The following is a 23,972-nucleotide window of genomic DNA, read 5'->3' as shown; positions in this document are numbered from 1 at the left end:
AACTTCTCAGAATAAAAAACTTCGACAACGAGTTGAGAGATTCCCTTATTTTCAAATATTTAGACTACATCCTATTATAAAAATCGACCAAAACTAATTTATTGATTGTTGTTAAGGGCAGGTCGAGTTCTACACGAACGGTTATTACTTTTTAATAAAGTGCATAGAATTAGTCTACCGGTTTCGGTTGAATGATACAACGCCAGTTAAAACTGTTAATTAGGAAGCCTAGATACCTTCGTTATGCCTTGTTTGCTGTTAGATGCCCTTTAGGAGTGATTCTTGCACATCACCTGCAGAACTCAATTTTCCTAATTTTTTTACGAGTACTAAATACTGCAATTTTTTATTGGGTTTCAATTAATGCATTATTTATTATCTAAGAAGCATTTAAGAGTTGTTTTTTTCCTTACTTTGATTCAAATAACACCACTAGAACTATTTAAATCTCATGTTTGAATTTTTATTTATGTGATTTGTATATTTACATCATTAATGTCTACACAGTTTTTTTTTTTAAATTTGACAATAGGAATAGGGTATGTCAGCCGAAAATCAAAATAAAGTCACGCAATCTTTCTGAATATTCTATCGATATTTCTTTTTTTTTTCGTAACTATAATCAGAATACAGATTAAAAACTTGCTCTTCCCATGATGATTTCCATTTGAAAATACTTTTATATATAAGAATACAAGACTTTTCGGTTCTCTTATTATTTATTATTACGATATTCGTGTTTTTTAAAATTTTAAAAAGCTCTAAAATTTCGGGAAATTAAGCTTAATTTCTCCAATTATTATATTTTATAAACTTATTATCAAATAAAAATGAAAGATAATATTTGATTCTTGATATAGAAAAAGAGAATTATTTATAAGATATTCAGAAGAACACGAAACAAGTGGGCAAGAATTCAAAACTTTTCTACAGTATTTATTTTAAATCACGTTATCGTCAAAACTTTTTTCTCTAATGTTTAAGTTATTTTATTCTTTTTTTTAAAAATTCTAAATGATCTATTTGCATTTCTATTTTTAAAATGTATTTTTAAAAATTATTTATAGATTAACAGTAGACTATACTTTTTTAGTTTAAATACATGCATAAATGTTTAAGATAATATTTAATCGTTTAACGTATTGTAAATTAAAAATTTTTTTATTTGATTCGTTTATTTTCAATTATATTTTTGTAATTAAAGTTCAAGCTGTCTGTATGTTCGAATTCAAGTGAATTGGTGAGGCATTTTGTAGAATTCATAGTATCTAATGCCGTATCGTATTTCGTTGGGATAATTTGAACATCGCTTTTAGGAAAGAATGGAAGACCGTAGACCATGTGCATGCATGTGCGGAGTTCATTCTGCCATGAACACTCATGGCTGACTGAGACAAAGGTATATACTTCTCCTGACCCACTACAAGCGTGTCAGGAGGGTTAATATCTATTCTTCCCCTTGACTGTCACGAAATCGTTGTGGTTTCAATGGTGAGGCAGGAAGCAACGTATGTCTCTGGAATACGGAATGACGTTTCGATAGCTATTTGTTCACCTGACCTTCGCTATCTCCCCGATTGTGAGTGGTATTAAGACAGTTGTCGCCGGTTGCTGTTGCCGAAGGCTATCTGGTCGTTTTATGCACTCCTATTAATAACGACAATTCTTATCGTGACAGAGACGGTTGCAAATGAGATACAATGCGTTACTAGCTTATTTCTACTTAAGGGTGTAACTAAGTGCAGTGGCTCGATGTTAAATACCATTTAAAAGTCTTTTTTGTTAAAGCGTTTCGGTTAATTAGATGTGTTCATCTTTCTACCATAAGAATGGTGGTTTAATAATCAATAGAATCGATTCATTTAGTAACATTGTTTGACGCCCATTCACGAAAAACGAGATTTTCGTGGATCATAAACAATTTCCTTATTGGATTCTTTAATAAAGAAACAGATTTATGAGTTATATAGTCCTATAGCAAACATCGTTAAATATATGATACTAGTTGTGAGCAGGAAAGGGTGAAGAACAATTTATCTTTTTTTTCCCTCCTCCTCCGAAAATGCCAGAGTTGAGAGGAGGTGGATTCAACGAACTAACGTATTTATGACCCGTTTTGTATGGCGATTAAATGTATCTTATAATACTGCAACGAGATATGTTCGTACAATTAAGCCGTTATCTTCAACTTTTTAGGGCGGGGATTAAAGAAATATAGAGAGTTCACTTCATCTTTAGTGGGGTATGTAATATTAGTGTCAAATGATGTCTTTGTTTTTTATTACATCCATTCATTTAATCTCAAAAATTACTTCAGAAAAAGAATTTAGTAATTATAAGTTAAATAACGCATTTCTAACGCTAGCTTATAAAGATGTTACTTTTTTTTCCTGTTATTCATTTAGATGTTCACTTCGTTTAAGTCAAAAATTTGATAGATGTCCTGTTATGAGAAAAATACGGCCCACTTAACCCGTGCGATGCGGATGAAAAGCAGATTTCCAAACAATGCTTGAAGTCATTAAGACATATTACCTGTGGAGTCAATAGTAATCGACTTTGCCGTATTCCATCATATTGAAGGTAGTTGCTGTCAATAGCAGCACGCTAGCTATCAGATTTTCTATGTTAGAATGCAAAGAGAGTTGTTTTATATTCATTTTTTTTTAAACAAAGACTTTGTGACCTTCCTAACAAATACGCGATCGTTTACGTTATAAGTTATCTTAAATTATTCTTTTAACGAAATTATAGAATGCTTTATCATCATAAAAGATAGAAATAGTGTCTAAAATGTTTGTTGTTACGAATGTAAATGCGATAATGAATCTGTAAATCAGTTTTATTACTTGTAAAAATGAGTATAGTTAGAAATATATCATTCATTTAAAATGAGTCTAATGAAGATTTTTTCCTTGTTAGAAGTCGCTATTATATATGTTAAGGATCTCTTTTATGGCTATTCTTATATTTTCCAAAAAGGGTAAGTTCCTTTACAAATGTGAAACGCGGAAACTTCCAATGAATGGCTTGGAGTTAACAACAGAGTCGAAATTTCCGTCTAACTGGTAAGGCGACAACTAAGTAATATTTGTGGCGTCATTGTCGTATTCAGCCAGGCATGTCCTGAATAAGTGGGTTATTAATTAAACTAGTTATCTCCAGCACGACACCGTGTCCTTCATTTGTCATTAGACACGTGAAAAGGCGTGGTTTACGACTATTTCTTACGACGCCAATTCATTTAATTTTCGAAACATACTTAAAAGAATTCATTTTCGTATAAGGTGCTTAATAGTGTTATGAATTCATCAAATGATTTTCTTTTTCAGGTAAATCGTCCATTGACAATGAAAAAGGAAGGAATTCAAACTCGCAATCGTAAACTATCTTCGAAGAGCAAGAAAAAGAAGGGATGCGGGATCGCTATCCCAGAGTGTATAAAACCGCTCGATAAACCGTTTTCCAGCTTCACGCCTACCGGACAATTAGCATCATCAATGTCCTCGATGTCGTCGATGTCTGTCACCGTTAATCATTACATGCATCAAGGCAACATGCCCATATCCATGGCAGGTTCGTTTGTAACATCGCCACCAATGCACATGAATACCGCACCCGGATTATCCACATTACCGCTTCCATCCGGAGGACCTTTGCAACTAGGTACCGGTGGTCTCGGACTCGCCACTTCCAACAGTATGGTAGGTGCCATGGCCTGACTGATGCCGGAAAGATTGCATCACTTAACATGATGCGATTGTGATTAATAAAGCTAACGACTTATAAGTGGTGGTAAAATAAACTTGTGAATGAATGTAACGGACTCCTGCAAAACTGAACAATGCGGGTCTCTTTCTTCCTACCACCGGCAACATATACTGACGATGCCATTTGTACATCCTCCTCCGTATTAATTTCTTCTTATCGAAGACATTTCGTGTTGTATGTGCATCAAATCTTCGTAGGTCTGGAAACTGACGACAATAGCAAATTTAGCATCGTCTTCCTCACACTTCAAACTTTTTTGAATTTTTTTTTTTGTTTTGTTTTTTGTGAATATGACCGTTTATGGAAAAGGGGATTCTTTCGCTCTATAATTCATGCTTTAACAGAATTTTTCAAAAAAGTGAACTCGCATCTCTCAGTGCCAAAATCAAAGAGGGACTTTTTCATTTTAGTCTATCGATTGACATTACAACGAGACGGGCTGGACTCGCCCAAAAAACTTAACCTTTACGTCGACGGGTGCCGGTCAGAACCTCATACAAAATATTCATTCATTCTTACTATTTTTCCTTCTCGAAATGGAAGTGACAAAAAAAAAATAACAAAAATATAACAAAAAATCATCCGTAACGATTTAAGCGAAGACGATGGAGACGGAATAGCGTGTACATAACTATTACTACTGGTGTCGTAGAACTATTGTAAAAACTGTCCTCAGTCGTCCACGTTTCTATGTAGGCCTATAAATGCATGTCTTTAGTGTTCGATCGCTAATAACTGATTTTTCCCATTTCCCCATCTACGTGTCGGGCTGATGGTTTTCTTTTTTGTTTTGTTATCTGGTCGCCCGCCAAGTGGACAGAGGAAAGCGGGATACAGGGACAGATCTCTTTACTTCGGAGACAGGGAAGGTGATTTTTCAAGATAAATACATCTAGAGGAACGCTCGCTTGGAATAGAGCTTTTGGATGCATGTTCTGCTTTTGTTTTCATGATTTTTCCATACTGTTCGTATGTGCGTTTGAATAATATATAGTGAGAAAACGAGATTTCATTCAAGGCACGGGTGTAAATAATGTTCACAGCACGGAAATAAAATCATGTAGAAGGATTGTCTCCCATTTTTGCAGAATTGTTTGATTCTACTCTTTAAAAACTCTCAGTTCATTTTTTTTTAATTGCTTAAATTATTTCATTTCAAAATTAAACAAATTTCCAAAAATTATTTTATTTGAAGTTTGTTTTATTTACAAGAGATTAAAAAAAAAACTATTCAAAAATGTAACTTAATTAACCAACCAATGAATAAATATGTATATTTTTTTCCCTTGGTAATATTTCTCACAAGTAAATGTTATTTTTTAAAATTTATCGTTTAATTTTAAAATATTTTGAGTATAAATTAATAATAAATTTAAGATTCAACTCATATAGTCTGCTATTACTGACACTTACAAGAAATTATTTATTACTTTATAAAAATTTTAAAAAATAAGAGATTAATTATAATAATAAATTTTATAAACGTTTTAAGAATTTAAATGATATTTAATTTTTTTTTTTAAATAAAAAAAAATTATTTTATAACCAAAACGAAGGTCGCAATTAAAATTTACATCGACAAACCACGCCTGCTTCGATCAAAACAAGCTAATCACAAGCCAACACATAGATGGACTATTAAAGGAAATTTTCGTGCGAATTGAAATTAAATCAAAGAAAGTACGACACGAACAACGATTGTGGCTCAATGTCGCATTGGTGTGACGTGTTTGAAGGACAGACGTGATCTGTCCTTTTGTGCATGATCAATTCACAATTTCACCCAACTTTCCTCTGCTTGAAAAACTGCAATTATAATAAATAACAATACATTATTTACTTTTCTTTAATAAACATTTAACAATTAGAAACGAGAATTTAATTATTTAATTATTACACTTCAAAAAATAAAATAAAATAAAATAAAAAAATACTCTTTATTTGTGATAAAAGTTATATAATAAAAAATATAAGAAATATACTATACAAATTTACAAATTGTTTTTTACAATAAATTTTACATGACGTCTAAGCAATAATTTTGATATTCTAGTATATAAATTATTTTTAAAATGTAGTTCATATTCATAAATGCAAATGCACAGTTCACATTTATCAAAATTTTAATAATTATAGTTAATTTATTAGTAGAATTTTGCATTAATAAAGTTAACTATATTCTCACTAAGAAATTCCATAAATTTTCATTAAATTAAATTATAAAAACTGTAATTATTTTTTTTTTATTAACAGTATATCAACAAATAACTTTATAAATAATAAAACTTCTTTAACAAAAATTAATATTTATTGTCATTGATATAATTAGATACAACAATATAATAAGTAATTTTGGCTTCGTGCCTCGGTTATATATAGAAATTGTTTACAAATTATAATTTTGTCTTAATTTCGGTTATCTACAAAATAACGTTTAAACAATATATTAAAATTTCGACAATATTAATGAGTTGATACTTGAAATTTCACGAAAATTAGCTCAATTTATATTAATATTTTAATAAGTTGATGCGATTAAACAACAAACTACTGGTTAATATAACAAAATTCAAGAAATCATTGATTTATTAGAAGTTTTGAAGCCCTGAGGTAATTGGAGGAAAGCCAAACGTTGATAGTCTATTCAATTGTCATTGCTAATTAATGAATTATTTCGTTGTTGGAGATAGACTACACCTGTATAAAAAGACAATAATTTATACGATTTTATTTTTTCTAAAGCTTTTTTTTCCCGTTCAATCCCCCTTCCTTTTTTTCCCTTCCAACGTAATTTATTAAAGTTACGTACGGTCAAGACGAGATAGACTATATACTACATTTACTTCTTATAAAAATTATATAAATTAATTAAAAGCAATCACTAGAGAAGTAACAATACATTCGATGAGAAATAGTTCATTGAACTAAGATATAAGTACTTTAAGTGGTAAATCTATCAACTGCTTAACAAATGAGAAAAAATAACACGTGTTTTTTTTTTTACATTTAAGTATCGCGTTTCTTTCTTTATTAATGTTTATAAACATTTCTCTAATAAAGAATGGAGTAAAGTAGTCGACCTATTAAAATAAATATACAATACTTTCAATACGGAAATTAAAATAAATTTTTATATAAGTGACATCCGATACTTAGCTTTTCTCATTCTATTCTGATGTATGTTTATCTCTGAGAAAATGTGGCTAAGATTTGAACAGTTTTACGATAGTAATTCATATCATAATTATATATCGTGAGAATTAACAATATGACTCTGACCACACGTGATACGACATTAACACATGACAGCCCTCTTGCATGCGAATCTTTGCAGAGTAACGATTAAAAGTCTCCAGATGCAAAAACTATGACATTTAAATGCCAACCGGTAATATTAATCATTAAGATGGAGGGTAAAAAGGATTATATACAGGGAAAAAAAAAACCATTTTACTGTTTGTAAATTATAGGATTGGTTTTTTTTGGAAGGCTTTTAAAGCACGGGGTATTTTGTTTTTTCGATTTAATAAGTTTTGTAGCATTAAAATACATTACAAAACAATAAAAAAAATTAATTGAAAAATGATCGAAATAAAATGTTTATGTTTTTGAATTTAAATTATCGACTAGAAAAAAAACGAGTACATAAGAAAGGTTGTTATTTTAGTCCGTATACGCTAAGGTAAAAGAGGTTATGAAGTGATAATTGCAGATCTTTTTAATGCAAATAAAACTAGAGAGGGGAAAAAAAACTCACTCTGCTTCTATTACTGGATCTATAAAGGTAATAAATGACGATGCATTTCTCGTTTCTTTCATATCCTTTTCTGTAATTGCAGTTTGAAACAATGATTTCATATTACGCATGAAAAAGTTAATTAGACAAATGTGATAATGCATGCTAATTGTTTTAATGAAGTCGAAAAGAAAAGTCTATACTTAACAATGATTTACTGAATTAACATATATAAATATAATTTACTTTTTTTTTTCATTTGATATTTGCAAACAAAGAGAAAATTGATCTCGTACGTTTCTGCTAACAAATAGAGTCCATCCGCTATTATTTAAATTGTATAAAAACCGATTTGAAGATTGCTTCAGAATTAAAACGTTTATTTATAACACGATATTCCGAAAATATTTTAAATGCTGTTTTTTATGATATAAAGTTATACGGGCCATTTCAAATATGGGGATATTGGGAAAGGAAACCCGTGGGGAATAGAAAAGCCTGAGGCAAAATTGACGATAGAACTCGAGTTCTTTCTACCACGCTCCCTTTAACCTTTAGCAAGTGCTAAAAGCCTACTTAGGCCCATAGGAGGAAAGGTATACTGACGATCCAGGAATAATTTTTCCGAAGGGAACCTCACTATTTTTATTAATTATAAATTAGGAACTACAAATACTAGAAAGTTTTCACTTGTAAAAATAATATTTTATTTTTCGGTATTTTAAAACTATAAAATCTGCTATTAATTTATTTTTATATCTTTTTTAAATTTAGAATATTAATTAATTAATATTAAAAATTTTATTTTCTGTTTAAATCACGTACTTTTTCCCTCTTCCTTCAACAATAACTCAGTTTGATCAATAAAGCAGTAAATTAAAGTAGATTTTAAAAAATAAATTTGGCATAGATTTCCTTAAATGAAAGGGAAAAAAAATGTTTCGGATTCACCGTTCTAAATATATTTTAAAGCATGAAATAAGTATTATAACACAACAAAATATTTTGAAAACATTACAATAGAACTGAAAATACTTTTATAATTAACTGTCTCGTAGTTTATTTTTGATTTTTTGATTTTATATATAATAAATTAAATATAAATTTGATATTTCATTCTATTCAATCGGCATTGAAAACGTTTTATAAATTTTAATTTACTTTTTATGCAAATTTTTAATAAACAACAGTTTTAAAAATAATAGCTTTTGTTTTATTCACTTTTAAAGAATTTATTTATTACAGAAGAAATAAATATTTTATTCAATGTTTATCCTTTTACGTATATCGAAATCCTTTAAAGATAATTATAGCCTCGAAAGCATGAAAATAAAGAAGAATGATGTTCCGCTAGCATTTATAATCTATAATAATCCTTTTAATATTTTCAATTTACTTACTCCTCTAGTCTAGATCTATACTTTTATTTATTGAATACAAGATGTAGATGTACTGTACAGTACTTTACCTTACATACATTTAGTTAAATATTCTGAAAAAGAAAATTATCCAGTAGGTCCTACCTAATTTCCTATGAACTATTAAGTTGTTTGGCAAGTCTTTTAAATTGTTCGAAATGTTTTAAGATCCTGTTATTCAAGTTAAGATGAGAATGCATACGAGTGATAAACGTTTCATTAAAAAAACTTTTATTAAAAGATATTTTCACACATAATTTCAGCTACTGTTAATGATAATCAAATTTTGATTATTTTGTCTTTACATAAAAAATAACAATAATATAACTCGTTACTTAGATCACAACTAAAAAAAAAACAGGAGAAAAATTCTAGTAAAATTTGTTTTAAATTTATTTACCTTAGAATTACAGAACTAAAACTGTTTTAACTTAAAGTAATGAATGAAAAATCTCATAAGAATAAACTCCGATGCGATTTTCATTCATTAACGTATATAAATGAGAATTTCGAGAGAAAAGTTGGGATGAAATGTTTATTTCCGTAGAGTTTTCGGAAGATTATTGAGAATATTACGTGACTAATTCTAACTATGCTGTTAACAGAATGGTATTTATGCGAATCATTGGATGCCAGTTATTTAAACAAATACAACGTGGGAGGGACACTCATGTGCCCTTCTGAACAGGCATGGCCTTGGAAACAAGACACGCAACATGCTTTGAGGAGAAACGTTATCAATAGTTCGTGAAGGGTCGAGTAACTGTGCGTTCGCCCATTTTTTTTTTTGATATTGTATTCAAATAATACCTAGCATTTATATATGTGATCCACATCTTTCTAACAATATTTCAAAATGAAGTTTTCGAATGAGTAGGCATAAGTCTTAATTATAAATTAGTTTCCGTGAGCGTAGACAATAATTCAATACGGCTTACTGTAAAATAAATTTTCGCATTTAGAAAATAACCATATTGGAATGATTCACACGTTTTTCTTTAATTTTCTTTCTTTTAGAATAATAATAATAATAATAACGATAACTTTTAGAAACTTACTACAAACATTATAATTATTCTACAAATATGATAAATTTAACAATTATACATTTATGTTATTTATATAAATTTATCTGCTGTGAAAATGCTAAACTAAAAAATATATGTTATAAAATTTTGAATGAATATTAATAATAATTATTAACATAGAAAGTAATTTAAAAACTGCGTGTATTCCTAATAGGATAACTTATAGGCCTACTAACTTAATAGTAGATACTTAGTTTATAGTAATCTTATAGTTTCTACGTTTAAAAGGGAAATAATTAAACATGGCTAGGACAGGTGTTTGAAGAGAATTTTATCTTATGTAATCTTAACGACATTCTTTAAAACAGTAGTAACCAACGTTGTTTGTTAAAGTCGATAACGAAACTTTGATTTACTACTGTTCATCCCCCTTAATGTCCGAGAAGCAACAATATTTTTTTCTTATTTTTTTTTTTTTATTTACTTTTTCTTCGAACCCGATTATCTACGTATAAATCTCAAGTATTTAACTCGGTAGTCATTATTTATTTATTATTAGAATTTAAATTACATTGTTACGTTAACATTTACACAATGTTCGTTTTTTCTAATTTATTTTAAACATTACATTAAATAAGATGAATTATAAACATTTTTATTTAATAAATTCGAGCGAACTTAATTCCATTTAGTTGAAAAACTGCCCCAAACATATTTTCGATATTAATCGGTCTAGAAGAAGCGATCGAATCGTGTTTTAACTGCCTTAATCTAATCAACATACGTTGGTTCCGTTTAGTTCTACGACTGAATGTCAATAAAGCTAAGTACTCGGTTGGTCCAAACAGATTGGTGTACGTCCCTTTCTCTACACGCCATACAGGTATTACGGCACGCACATTGGCCACGTGCAAATTGACGATTCCGTTCTGGAGAAGCTGCAAAATTTCGTTCGCCTATTCTAACCGGCATTCATTTACTTCAGCTTACATCTTACAACAGCTATTACTTCTATATATCAGATTAGTATTCGATTATGAGTTCAAGTACTCGAAAGAAAACATGGATGGCTCACTTACTATCTCCTACATCGGGATCGAATACTAATTTGCCCATTAAGTCCGGTTTTGTCAGAAACTACGGCAAATGTATGTACAGTCGCGAACCACACCTCGATGTAATTCCTTTTTCCCTAAAAACGAGTTCGTAAATTAAGATCAAGATTTTTTTTTTCTTCCATTCCTTTTCAAGGAAGTTGAAAATATCAGATTTACTCTTTCATTTGCATATTTATTTAATAAAGAGAATTTTAAAGAAAGATAACGAAAATCGAATTGAGATAGGCTATATAAAAAAAAAATCTGAATTAAAACATTGACTTTATATCAGAGTATAAGTTGAAACCATTCATTTCATCGTGTCTAATAATAAAGAGTGGTTCGATATAAGAGTTTCGTCTGTTAGAAATCAATATAATTGATGGTTATTATTCATTATTGTCAATTAAATTTAATCAATTTAAAGTTTATATTGATTAAATCTACATTGCAACCTCTAAGCTTACTAACTTTTTAAATTTATGTATAAGTTCTAATCTGATTGCAGTTTCATGTACAATAACCCGTTTCCAATTGGTTTTGCATTGATAAACATCTCGATTGTGTAATTAGCTATCAAAACCACTCCATCGCTTAATTAAAGCCTTACCGTGTTCATCACTAATGGCAAACCATTGACATTGATGTTGAACCTCGCTCCATATACCTATAGGAAGTTATTGGAGCCATTTAAATTAACTAGTAAAATTGTTTTAAATACATTTGAATTTATTACTATAGATTTTACTATTTTATATTAACGTAGATAATTAATCTTATTATATTTTATGTAAAAATAGTTCAATAGATCTATTAAAATGCTCTCCAGTCAAATGTAAAATTACCAATCTAGTAACTGCGTAAGAATATTAATGCTTAAGATAATTATTCTACGAGTCGATGTATATATATATATATTTTTTATTATTATTCTCTTATTGAAAACCATAAATAGATTCAAAGGTCGCGTAAAATTAATATAGCTTAAAATAGGTTTATTTATTCTACAACATTTAGAATCAAATCTTATAGAATAGAATTAGACTTAATTTTTACATAAATATGTGAAAATAAATCGCTTCGAATTTCAAATAGAACCACGAATTTACCATCGACATCAGTGAAAGAGGAAAATTTATATATCTGTATACGAGAAAGACAAGATGCGTGCACATGTAGATGACAACGCACTGTTGGCGGGGTTTAGTGCGTGTAGATGAGCACGTGCATTTCAAGTGGGGGACACGCGATCACGAAACTTATCGAATCGACTCAATGCAGGTGACTGCACGAAAGAATACGTGATAGATCTGACATGATTCGTATGACAAATACGGAGAATACAACATGTTTATAATTTCCAGGTATCCTATTTGTTATTTTACCGTAATGAATAGAATCAAAACAATGTTATTTTGAAATAAAATTTGTATAATTTTCCTAAATATCAAGGTTACTTTAAAAGAACATACACAATGGACTGTAGATTTAACTCTTAAGATAAAGACTATTACAATGCTAAGTTTTAACAGAAAGCTTTATTTGACTTCAGTTCTGATGTATCTTAGGTCGAAGATAAGTTCCAATTAAATAGGCGAACAGCATTCTGCTTCGGGTATGTCTTATGTTAATTTTCTGTATTCAGGGTCATCGTCGACTTGGGTTAGAGCGGCTCTTTTTATCATTTATACGTAGAAATTTTCTTTATTAGAAAGAAGTAGTTTCAACAATTTATTACTTGATTTATTGATAAAAATAACATTAATTCATAGGGATAGATCCGCTACGAGCTGTTAAGTATTTTCGAGCCTGGAGAAAATTTACCAGCTTCCCCTTTCGATGTATTAATTTCATATTTGTAGATCTTACTACTTTTTAAATTTTTATTTACAAATCTCACACGAGCGTAAGCTACAAAAAGCAACGAATGGATAAAGAGCAACAATGAGGATAGTGATAAGAAAATATTAATGATTGATTGGATTCGATTCACACAGAATGTATCTAATGATCTAAATCATTGCTTAACAAAAGACATAAGAAGTAATCACACAATAGGCATGAATAAAAACAGAACAAGCTATAGGAAAAAAAGAAACGAATCGGGCTTCCATTTGCACAAACTAGATGCTAATTACAGCTAAAGATAATAATGAGTTATTATTTGTCGTCTTGATAAATAAATAAAGATAGAGGACAATTCAAAAATAGTTTATTATAAATGAGGTCAAGATAACTTAAGTTTAAGTTATATAAATGAGAATAAATTAAAGATTATCCAATAAAATGAAATTAATTGCTTTTTTATTCAAACTATAAATAAAGGAAATACATTCTTTTAATTTTAAATAATATTCGATATTAGGAAATTAAATGGCTTCAAGATTTATGGTGGGTTTTTTTTCATTTATTCAGAAGTAATTTCTCATTATAGATTCAGTTTTATAAATAGCAATAATAGTTAATTAATTAATAATCAACTTAAATTACAAATTATCTAATATTAGAAAAATTTAAAACATGTGTGCATTGTATATTTTAGTTTTATATCGTAAATAGTTTCAGTGATTTTTTTGTCATATCATTTATTATCAAAACGAATTTTCTTAGATTTGGATCTGCACAACACACCTTTAGTAGTTTGAATCTACACAAACACACCTTGTTTAAAAAGATTCCAGCACGAAAAATGGCCTTATGTACTGTACTGTACGTACCATATAGCATGAAGTCATACACTAGTGCTTTCAAATGTTTCGGACGCCCATCTTGTATGATATACCCATACTTTTATAACCTTTGTTTGTTATCGTTGCAAATTTACAGTAATTTTAAATTTCTCCCGGAGATTTATTAAACAGATAGCAAAAAACTTTCTAACGTGCGATTTAAATTGAAAAATCAATTTGCGAATATGATAAATTCGCTTTCCTCTGTACAGAATTGAAGCCATGTATACTACAGAAGAAGTTTATATTGCTAAATAAATAAACATTTCGACAATTTAAAAGAAAGTTTATAATTTTATAAAAATCAAATTAATTATATTATAATAAAAAGAAAATAATTGAATAAATACGTGATTAATTTGTTTTAAAGTTAATTCTGAGAATTTTTATTTAATTTTTATTCGTTTACAACTAAAATGCAATTTTATAGAAAATTTTTCTTGAAAATCTGATAAAAATCTTAATGGAAAACTACAATAAAGATACGAGATCAATCTACATAAATGACACATATATATATAAAATATATGCTTAATATATTAGGCTAATTATAAATTATATACACGTTTTTTTTTTTTAAATTGTCCTTAAAAATGTACCTAATTTTAAGGACAGCCAATTTACTTATATCTAGTTTTTGCATACGTAAGTACTCGAGTATCTGCAAGAAATGTTAAACTATTTAGATGATTTTCCTTGCTAAAAATTAAAGTTTTGACATATACAAATTTATTCTAATTTCAAAAATAAACTTTTAAACAATGCGATAAAGAAAGCTGATAATCATTTAATATCATAATTTATAACTTTCTCCAAGGAAAAGAAACACTTAGCAATCTAGATCAATAAATAAAGTATACGTTGATTTGTAAATACTTTATATAAACTTAAAATCTATTGAGTTTAATGAATTAAAATTTTTCTCGAAAATTTAAATTATCTTAAAATGTTATTTTGAAGAATTATTCTTTTATTTTTAACAAATTCGAAACTTATTTATTTATATCTTTATACAGAGAATAATAATACGTTAATTGGTAAGATAAATGTAGAAAATGTTAGAAAAATTAATCAAATGTGTACACTATTTAATAATTAAACTGTTAATTTACGCAAATTAATCGTTTAATTATTAATTTAGTGTTAAATTTATATTTAAAAAAAAAAAGCTATTTTCATTTCGTATTTTTTTTTCTATGCATTTCGCTTTAAAATACAGATTTTTGCATGTAAATTTACGTGTTATATTCTTACTATAAATAACTAAAAATATTTTCTAAACGAATTCGATTGTTTAAATCGCAAATATGTACAAGCAATGAAGATGGATCGCATTTTCCTGGAAAGCACTAATATTTTATTTTACTATATNATTCTTTTTTTTAAAAATTCTAAATGATCTATTTGCATTTCTATTTTTAAAATGTATTTTTAAAAATTATTTATAGATTAACAGTAGACTATACTTTTTTAGTTTAAATACATGCATAAATGTTTAAGATAATATTTAATCGTTTAACGTATTGTAAATTAAAAATTTTTTTATTTGATTCGTTTATTTTCAATTATATTTTTGTAATTAAAGTTCAAGCTGTCTGTATGTTCGAATTCAAGTGAATTGGTGAGGCATTTTGTAGAATTCATAGTATCTAATGCCGTATCGTATTTCGTTGGGATAATTTGAACATCGCTTTTAGGAAAGAATGGAAGACCGTAGACCATGTGCATGCATGTGCGGAGTTCATTCTGCCATGAACACTCATGGCTGACTGAGACAAAGGTATATACTTCTCCTGACCCACTACAAGCGTGTCAGGAGGGTTAATATCTATTCTTCCCCTTGACTGTCACGAAATCGTTGTGGTTTCAATGGTGAGGCAGGAAGCAACGTATGTCTCTGGAATACGGAATGACGTTTCGATAGCTATTTGTTCACCTGACCTTCGCTATCTCCCCGATTGTGAGTGGTATTAAGACAGTTGTCGCCGGTTGCTGTTGCCGAAGGCTATCTGGTCGTTTTATGCACTCCTATTAATAACGACAATTCTTATCGTGACAGAGACGGTTGCAAATGAGATACAATGCGTTACTAGCTTATTTCTACTTAAGGGTGTAACTAAGTGCAGTGGCTCGATGTTAAATACCATTTAAAAGTCTTTTTTGTTAAAGCGTTTCGGTTAATTAGATGTGTTCATCTTTCTACCATAAGAATGGTGGTTTAATAATCAATAGAATCGATTCATTTAGTAACATTGTTTGACGCCCATTCACGAAAAACGAGATTTTCGTGGATCATAAACAATTTCCTTATTGGATTCTTTAATAAAGAAACAGATTTATGAGTTATATAGTCCTATAGCAAACATCGTTAAATATATGATACTAGTTGTGAGCAGGAAAGGGTGAAGAACAATTTATCTTTTTTTTCCCTCCTCCTCCGAAAATGCCAGAGTTGAGAGGAGGTGGATTCAACGAACTAACGTATTTATGACCCGTTTTGTATGGCGATTAAATGTATCTTATAATACTGCAACGAGATATGTTCGTACAATTAAGCCGTTATCTTCAACTTTTTAGGGCGGGGATTAAAGAAATATAGAGAGTTCACTTCATCTTTAGTGGGGTATGTAATATTAGTGTCAAATGATGTCTTTGTTTTTTATTACATCCATTCATTTAATCTCAAAAATTACTTCAGAAAAAGAATTTAGTAATTATAAGTTAAATAACGCATTTCTAACGCTAGCTTATAAAGATGTTACTTTTTTTTCCTGTTATTCATTTAGATGTTCACTTCGTTTAAGTCAAAAATTTGATAGATGTCCTGTTATGAGAAAAATACGGCCCACTTAACCCGTGCGATGCGGATGAAAAGCAGATTTCCAAACAATGCTTGAAGTCATTAAGACATATTACCTGTGGAGTCAATAGTAATCGACTTTGCCGTATTCCATCATATTGAAGGTAGTTGCTGTCAATAGCAGCACGCTAGCTATCAGATTTTCTATGTTAGAATGCAAAGAGAGTTGTTTTATATTCATTTTTTTTTAAACAAAGACTTTGTGACCTTCCTAACAAATACGCGATCGTTTACGTTATAAGTTATCTTAAATTATTCTTTTAACGAAATTATAGAATGCTTTATCATCATAAAAGATAGAAATAGTGTCTAAAATGTTTGTTGTTACGAATGTAAATGCGATAATGAATCTGTAAATCAGTTTTATTACTTGTAAAAATGAGTATAGTTAGAAATATATCATTCATTTAAAATGAGTCTAATGAAGATTTTTTCCTTGTTAGAAGTCGCTATTATATATGTTAAGGATCTCTTTTATGGCTATTCTTATATTTTCCAAAAAGGGTAAGTTCCTTTACAAATGTGAAACGCGGAAACTTCCAATGAATGGCTTGGAGTTAACAACAGAGTCGAAATTTCCGTCTAACTGGTAAGGCGACAACTAAGTAATATTTGTGGCGTCATTGTCGTATTCAGCCAGGCATGTCCTGAATAAGTGGGTTATTAATTAAACTAGTTATCTCCAGCACGACACCGTGTCCTTCATTTGTCATTAGACACGTGAAAAGGCGTGGTTTACGACTATTTCTTACGACGCCAATTCATTTAATTTTCGAAACATACTTAAAAGAATTCATTTTCGTATAAGGTGCTTAATAGTGTTATGAATTCATCAAATGATTTTCTTTTTCAGGTAAATCGTCCATTGACAATGAAAAAGGAAGGAATTCAAACTCGCAATCGTAAACTATCTTCGAAGAGCAAGAAAAAGAAGGGATGCGGGATCGCTATCCCAGAGTGTATAAAACCGCTCGATAAACCGTTTTCCAGCTTCACGCCTACCGGACAATTAGCATCATCAATGTCCTCGATGTCGTCGATGTCTGTCACCGTTAATCATTACATGCATCAAGGCAACATGCCCATATCCATGGCAGGTTCGTTTGTAACATCGCCACCAATGCACATGAATACCGCACCCGGATTATCCACATTACCGCTTCCATCCGGAGGACCTTTGCAACTAGGTACCGGTGGTCTCGGACTCGCCACTTCCAACAGTATGGTAGGTGCCATGGCCTGACTGATGCCGGAAAGATTGCATCACTTAACATGATGCGATTGTGATTAATAAAGCTAACGACTTATAAGTGGTGGTAAAATAAACTTGTGAATGAATGTAACGGACTCCTGCAAAACTGAACAATGCGGGTCTCTTTCTTCCTACCACCGGCAACATATACTGACGATGCCATTTGTACATCCTCCTCCGTATTAATTTCTTCTTATCGAAGACATTTCGTGTTGTATGTGCATCAAATCTTCGTAGGTCTGGAAACTGACGACAATAGCAAATTTAGCATCGTCTTCCTCACACTTCAAACTTTTTTGAATTTTTTTTTTTGTTTTGTTTTTTGTGAATATGACCGTTTATGGAAAAGGGGATTCTTTCGCTCTATAATTCATGCTTTAACAGAATTTTTCAAAAAAGTGAACTCGCATCTCTCAGTGCCAAAATCAAAGAGGGACTTTTTCATTTTAGTCTATCGATTGACATTACAACGAGACGGGCTGGACTCGCCCAAAAAACTTAACCTTTACGTCGACGGGTGCCGGTCAGAACCTCATACAAAATATTCATTCATTCTTACTATTTTTCCTTCTCGAAATGGAAGTGACAAAAAAAAAATAACAAAAATATAACAAAAAATCATCCGTAACGATTTAAGCGAAGACGATGGAGACGGAATAGCGTGTACATAACTATTACTACTGGTGTCGTAGAACTATTGTAAAAACTGTCCTCAGTCGTCCACGTTTCTATGTAGGCCTATAAATGCATGTCTTTAGTGTTCGATCGCTAATAACTGATTTTTCCCATTTCCCCATCTACGTGTCGGGCTGATGGTTTTCTTTTTTGTTTTGTTATCTGGTCGCCCGCCAAGTGGACAGAGGAAAGCGGGATACAGGGACAGATCTCTTTACTTCGGAGACAGGGAAGGTGATTTTTCAAGATAAATACATCTAGAGGAACGCTCGCTTGGAATAGAGCTTTTGGATGCATGTTCTGCTTTTGTTTTCATGATTTTTCCATACTGTTCGTATGTGCGTTTGAATAATATATAGTGAGAAAACGAGATTTCATTCAAGGCACGGGTGTAAATAATGTTCACAGCACGGAAATAAAATCATGTAGAAGGATTGTCTCCCATTTTTGCAGAATTGTTTGATTCTACTCTTTAAAAACTCTCAGTTCATTTTTTTTTAATTGCTTAAATTATTTCATTTCAAAATTAAACAAATTTCCAAAAATTATTTTATTTGAAGTTTGTTTTATTTACAAGAGATTAAAAAAAAAACTATTCAAAAATGTAACTTAATTAACCAACCAATGAATAAATATGTATATTTTTTTCCCTTGGTAATATTTCTCACAAGTAAATGTTATTTTTTAAAATTTATCGTTTAATTTTAAAATATTTTTTAGGTGATATATCTTCAAGCTTTTGTATTGGTTTTACTGATGGGAAAACTAATGAGGAAAGTGTTTTTTGGTCAGTTGAGAGCTGCGGAAATGGAGGTTAGATTGTTGTTTTAATATTTGTAAAGCATAAACATAAATTTATACTTTATCTTTATGAATTCAGAACCTTACTTTAGTCAATACTGTTTTCGTAGTATTGCATATGTCATATCTATGTTTAGTGTGGGTATGCATCAAACTTAGCAGCAAACAGATCTTTTCGTTTTAAATGTTTGAAAGTTAGAATCAATTGCACATTAGATTAAAATAAATATGGTAAACTAGGGGAAAAATTATTCAAATCTCGCAGAATTGTTTTATATTGTATAATAGACATGAATAAATAATTAAAACTTATTAAAATATGAAATGAACTGTAACTATTGATAATAAATGTGTATGCATACTCTATATCTAAAAAGTTAAAGTCCCAATAAACATAGGTTATAAACTTATAAGAAAGAAGTTCAAGCCTGTTTTATTTTCTTATATCAAAGATGATAAAAGTGATTGCCTATGGTCCATTAAAAAAACATTCAATTTTTTAAGGACCTTTGAGGTGTTACAATTTTAAATGGTCTTCACACTGTTATGTAGATCTTTGATACATTTGAATTTACAGTATTGTCTGGCTTAGAATGGTGCTGACTTTACATATCTTCCTTAGGCATGAAAATAAAATAAGCTCTAATTCCTTCCCTGTGGGTTTTATGACTTGTTTATTAGGACTTTTAGGTTTAGATATAGATTGTGTGTGCGTGTTTATTACTAACAGATCTGTCTCAGATAATTAAATTATTTGTATAGGGTAAACTCTGTACAGATAATTTAAATATCTGAGATTGATGTGCTACTTACAATTCATTATGTGAACAATTAAAAGAAATACTTATAATAATGTAAGAAAATAAATTTATCTTTCTATATACAGGATGATTCAAATTAAAGTTACCTTATTCAGCACCTAATGCAGAGAGTGGGTGAAATGTGAAACTTTGTTAAGTTCGATTTGTACATGTTTCAGACTGTGAGGAAGAGATTTATGACAAAAAAGTTTAAAAATTGCCTCTGATGATACTAATCACATGCAGTCTGTCAGTTAAATTTACAAAAAACTTTGTACTCAACTATAATTAGCTTATTCAGGCATAGACACTTATAAGAATTTAGTTTAGTTTAAAAGTTAATGAATTTTTTTAATGATTAAAATGTTATTTTTAATTATTAATTGAATTATTTTTTGACTATTTCTTTGTTTTTTCAGCATCTTATAGAAAGATCATGGTATGCAGTTACTGAAACATGTTTAGCTTTTACTGTGTTCCGAGACGATTTCAGTCCGAAATTTGTAGCATTGTTTACTCTGCTACTATTTTTAAAATGTTTTCATTGGTTGGCCGAAGATCGAGTTGATTATGTAAGTAAAAGATTTTTCATAGTGACGTAAAAGTTAATTTTTTTTAATGGACACTATAATTAGTAATGTAAACTTGCATCATTTGAACATAATTATCATAAATCATTAATTCATTAAAATTAAAATGTCTATGTTAATTGATCTTTGTATAATAATAAATCTAATAATTATATGTTTCTCAGTTATGTTTTTTTTTTTTTTTTTGCAATTATATGTTAAATATTTTCTGCACAGTACTTTCTCCATTATAAAACTCTTCAGTTATATATTTTTCATTTATATGATTTTGCACTTACAAATAATACTTTTTTGGTACCCTAAAATACTGATTTCTTACTTATGTGTTCACTTTGAAATGGAAAAATTCAAAGTGAATATTAAAAACAGTGAAAAGTGAATTGTGTGTGTATTCACTTCTGCTTAGTATTCACACGGACAGCAAATTACTAGCAAATGTGTTTAGTTGTGCAGAGTGTAATAGTGAGGTAAGGAAAAGGAACTGCTTGGTTGGAATAGAGTTTAATATAAACTATACACAGTAGACATACAAAAGAACAAGATCTACATAGAACAGGGTCTTCTTGTATATGGAACAATTCTAAGTACCATTTGAAATGTTCCTAGGAGAGTGCCACTATACTCTCACCAACAAAATGCAAAAAGCAAAGCAAATAATATGTAACGTGTGCCATTTATGACAAGTTGGGAGTTTAGCAAATTGGTCTGCTAGTCCAACACATTGAAAATTTTTGCTTTCCATTTATTGCAGTGTAACCAATTATGCTAAATGAATAAAAATCACTTTTGGTTTTTCATTCATTTTCACTATTCACTGTCAGTATAAGCTAATCTTTAGAATGACTTCATTTGTCACATGACTGGAGTTTTGGCAGAAAGAGACAATTGATGTCCCATACTGTATCAGTATGTGAAAGTCCATTGAAAAAACATGAAACAAAAATTGATCAATTTTTTAAAAGTACATGACTTAATTTCATACTGTTTTACTATTCCTTTTAAATGTTGTTCAAAGATAGAAATTTCGATTTACTATAATGTATATGTTAAGAATTACACTGTGCTATGCCATACTTTTGTATTGACTATATTCACTCTGAAGGCAATTAAAAGTTGCATCACTTGTATATTTTCTTTCTTATTTTTCTCAGTTTCCTTGAAAAAACGTAAACGGAGTTCAATATATGTTAAACAAATCTAATAATTATATCTTTCTCAGATTGGCTGATTAAAATTATCTTACAATATATAATGAACAATGATTTTATTTATGTGTTTTTTCATTGAAAAGTTTTAAATTATAACTGAGTAAATTTAGGAAGTATTATATTAAAAATGGGGCTGCATTTTGAAANATTCTACGAGTCGATGTATATATATATATATTTTTTATTATTATTCTCTTATTGAAAACCATAAATAGATTCAAAGGTCGCGTAAAATTAATATAGCTTAAAATAGGTTTATTTATTCTACAACATTTAGAATCAAATCTTATAGAATAGAATTAGACTTAATTTTTACATAAATATGTGAAAATAAATCGCTTCGAATTTCAAATAGAACCACGAATTTACCATCGACATCAGTGAAAGAGGAAAATTTATATATCTGTATACGAGAAAGACAAGATGCGTGCACATGTAGATGACAACGCACTGTTGGCGGGGTTTAGTGCGTGTAGATGAGCACGTGCATTTCAAGTGGGGGACACGCGATCACGAAACTTATCGAATCGACTCAATGCAGGTGACTGCACGAAAGAATACGTGATAGATCTGACATGATTCGTATGACAAATACGGAGAATACAACATGTTTATAATTTCCAGGTATCCTATTTGTTATTTTACCGTAATGAATAGAATCAAAACAATGTTATTTTGAAATAAAATTTGTATAATTTTCCTAAATATCAAGGTTACTTTAAAAGAACATACACAATGGACTGTAGATTTAACTCTTAAGATAAAGACTATTACAATGCTAAGTTTTAACAGAAAGCTTTATTTGACTTCAGTTCTGATGTATCTTAGGTCGAAGATAAGTTCCAATTAAATAGGCGAACAGCATTCTGCTTCGGGTATGTCTTATGTTAATTTTCTGTATTCAGGGTCATCGTCGACTTGGGTTAGAGCGGCTCTTTTTATCATTTATACGTAGAAATTTTCTTTATTAGAAAGAAGTAGTTTCAACAATTTATTACTTGATTTATTGATAAAAATAACATTAATTCATAGGGATAGATCCGCTACGAGCTGTTAAGTATTTTCGAGCCTGGAGAAAATTTACCAGCTTCCCCTTTCGATGTATTAATTTCATATTTGTAGATCTTACTACTTTTTAAATTTTTATTTACAAATCTCACACGAGCGTAAGCTACAAAAAGCAACGAATGGATAAAGAGCAACAATGAGGATAGTGATAAGAAAATATTAATGATTGATTGGATTCGATTCACACAGAATGTATCTAATGATCTAAATCATTGCTTAACAAAAGACATAAGAAGTAATCACACAATAGGCATGAATAAAAACAGAACAAGCTATAGGAAAAAAAGAAACGAATCGGGCTTCCATTTGCACAAACTAGATGCTAATTACAGCTAAAGATAATAATGAGTTATTATTTGTCGTCTTGATAAATAAATAAAGATAGAGGACAATTCAAAAATAGTTTATTATAAATGAGGTCAAGATAACTTAAGTTTAAGTTATATAAATGAGAATAAATTAAAGATTATCCAATAAAATGAAATTAATTGCTTTTTTATTCAAACTATAAATAAAGGAAATACATTCTTTTAATTTTAAATAATATTCGATATTAGGAAATTAAATGGCTTCAAGATTTATGGTGGGTTTTTTTTCATTTATTCAGAAGTAATTTCTCATTATAGATTCAGTTTTATAAATAGCAATAATAGTTAATTAATTAATAATCAACTTAAATTACAAATTATCTAATATTAGAAAAATTTAAAACATGTGTGCATTGTATATTTTAGTTTTATATCGTAAATAGTTTCAGTGATTTTTTTGTCATATCATTTATTATCAAAACGAATTTTCTTAGATTTGGATCTGCACAACACACCTTTAGTAGTTTGAATCTACACAAACACACCTTGTTTAAAAAGATTCCAGCACGAAAAATGGCCTTATGTACTGTACTGTACGTACCATATAGCATGAAGTCATACACTAGTGCTT

The 23,972-nt window shown here is 29.5% G+C and overlaps 2 protein-coding genes across 2 annotated transcripts; both read left to right on the top strand.

The window, feature by feature from the left end:
* The first annotated feature begins 2,971 nt into the window (after nt 1-2,971).
* On the top strand, nt 2,972-4,328 carry LOC111628243 (transcription factor GATA-3-like). Its single transcript, XM_023371993.1, has 2 exons — nt 2,972-2,983; nt 3,333-4,328. Exon 2 carries the CDS (start codon nt 3,351-3,353, stop codon nt 3,720-3,722), a length of 372 nt encoding a protein of 123 aa, XP_023227761.1. The 5' UTR covers nt 2,972-2,983; nt 3,333-3,350; the 3' UTR covers nt 3,723-4,328.
* Nucleotides 4,329-17,131: 12,803 nt separating this feature from the next.
* LOC111628242 (transcription factor GATA-3-like) lies at nt 17,132-18,488 on the top strand. Its single transcript, XM_023371992.1, has 2 exons — nt 17,132-17,143; nt 17,493-18,488. The coding sequence occupies exon 2, from the start codon at nt 17,511-17,513 to the stop codon at nt 17,880-17,882; it is 372 nt and encodes a 123-aa protein (XP_023227760.1). The 5' UTR covers nt 17,132-17,143; nt 17,493-17,510; the 3' UTR covers nt 17,883-18,488.
* Nucleotides 18,489-23,972: the final 5,484 nt, after the last annotated feature.

Source organism: Centruroides sculpturatus, unplaced genomic scaffold (genome assembly GCF_000671375.1).
Source record: "Centruroides sculpturatus isolate CEXI.00-Female unplaced genomic scaffold, Cexi_2.0 scaffold532, whole genome shotgun sequence".
Taxonomy (NCBI): Eukaryota; Metazoa; Arthropoda; class Arachnida; order Scorpiones; family Buthidae; genus Centruroides; species Centruroides sculpturatus.
Note: the sequence above shows the minus strand (reverse complement) of the source record. Positions and strands in the feature narration are given on the sequence as shown.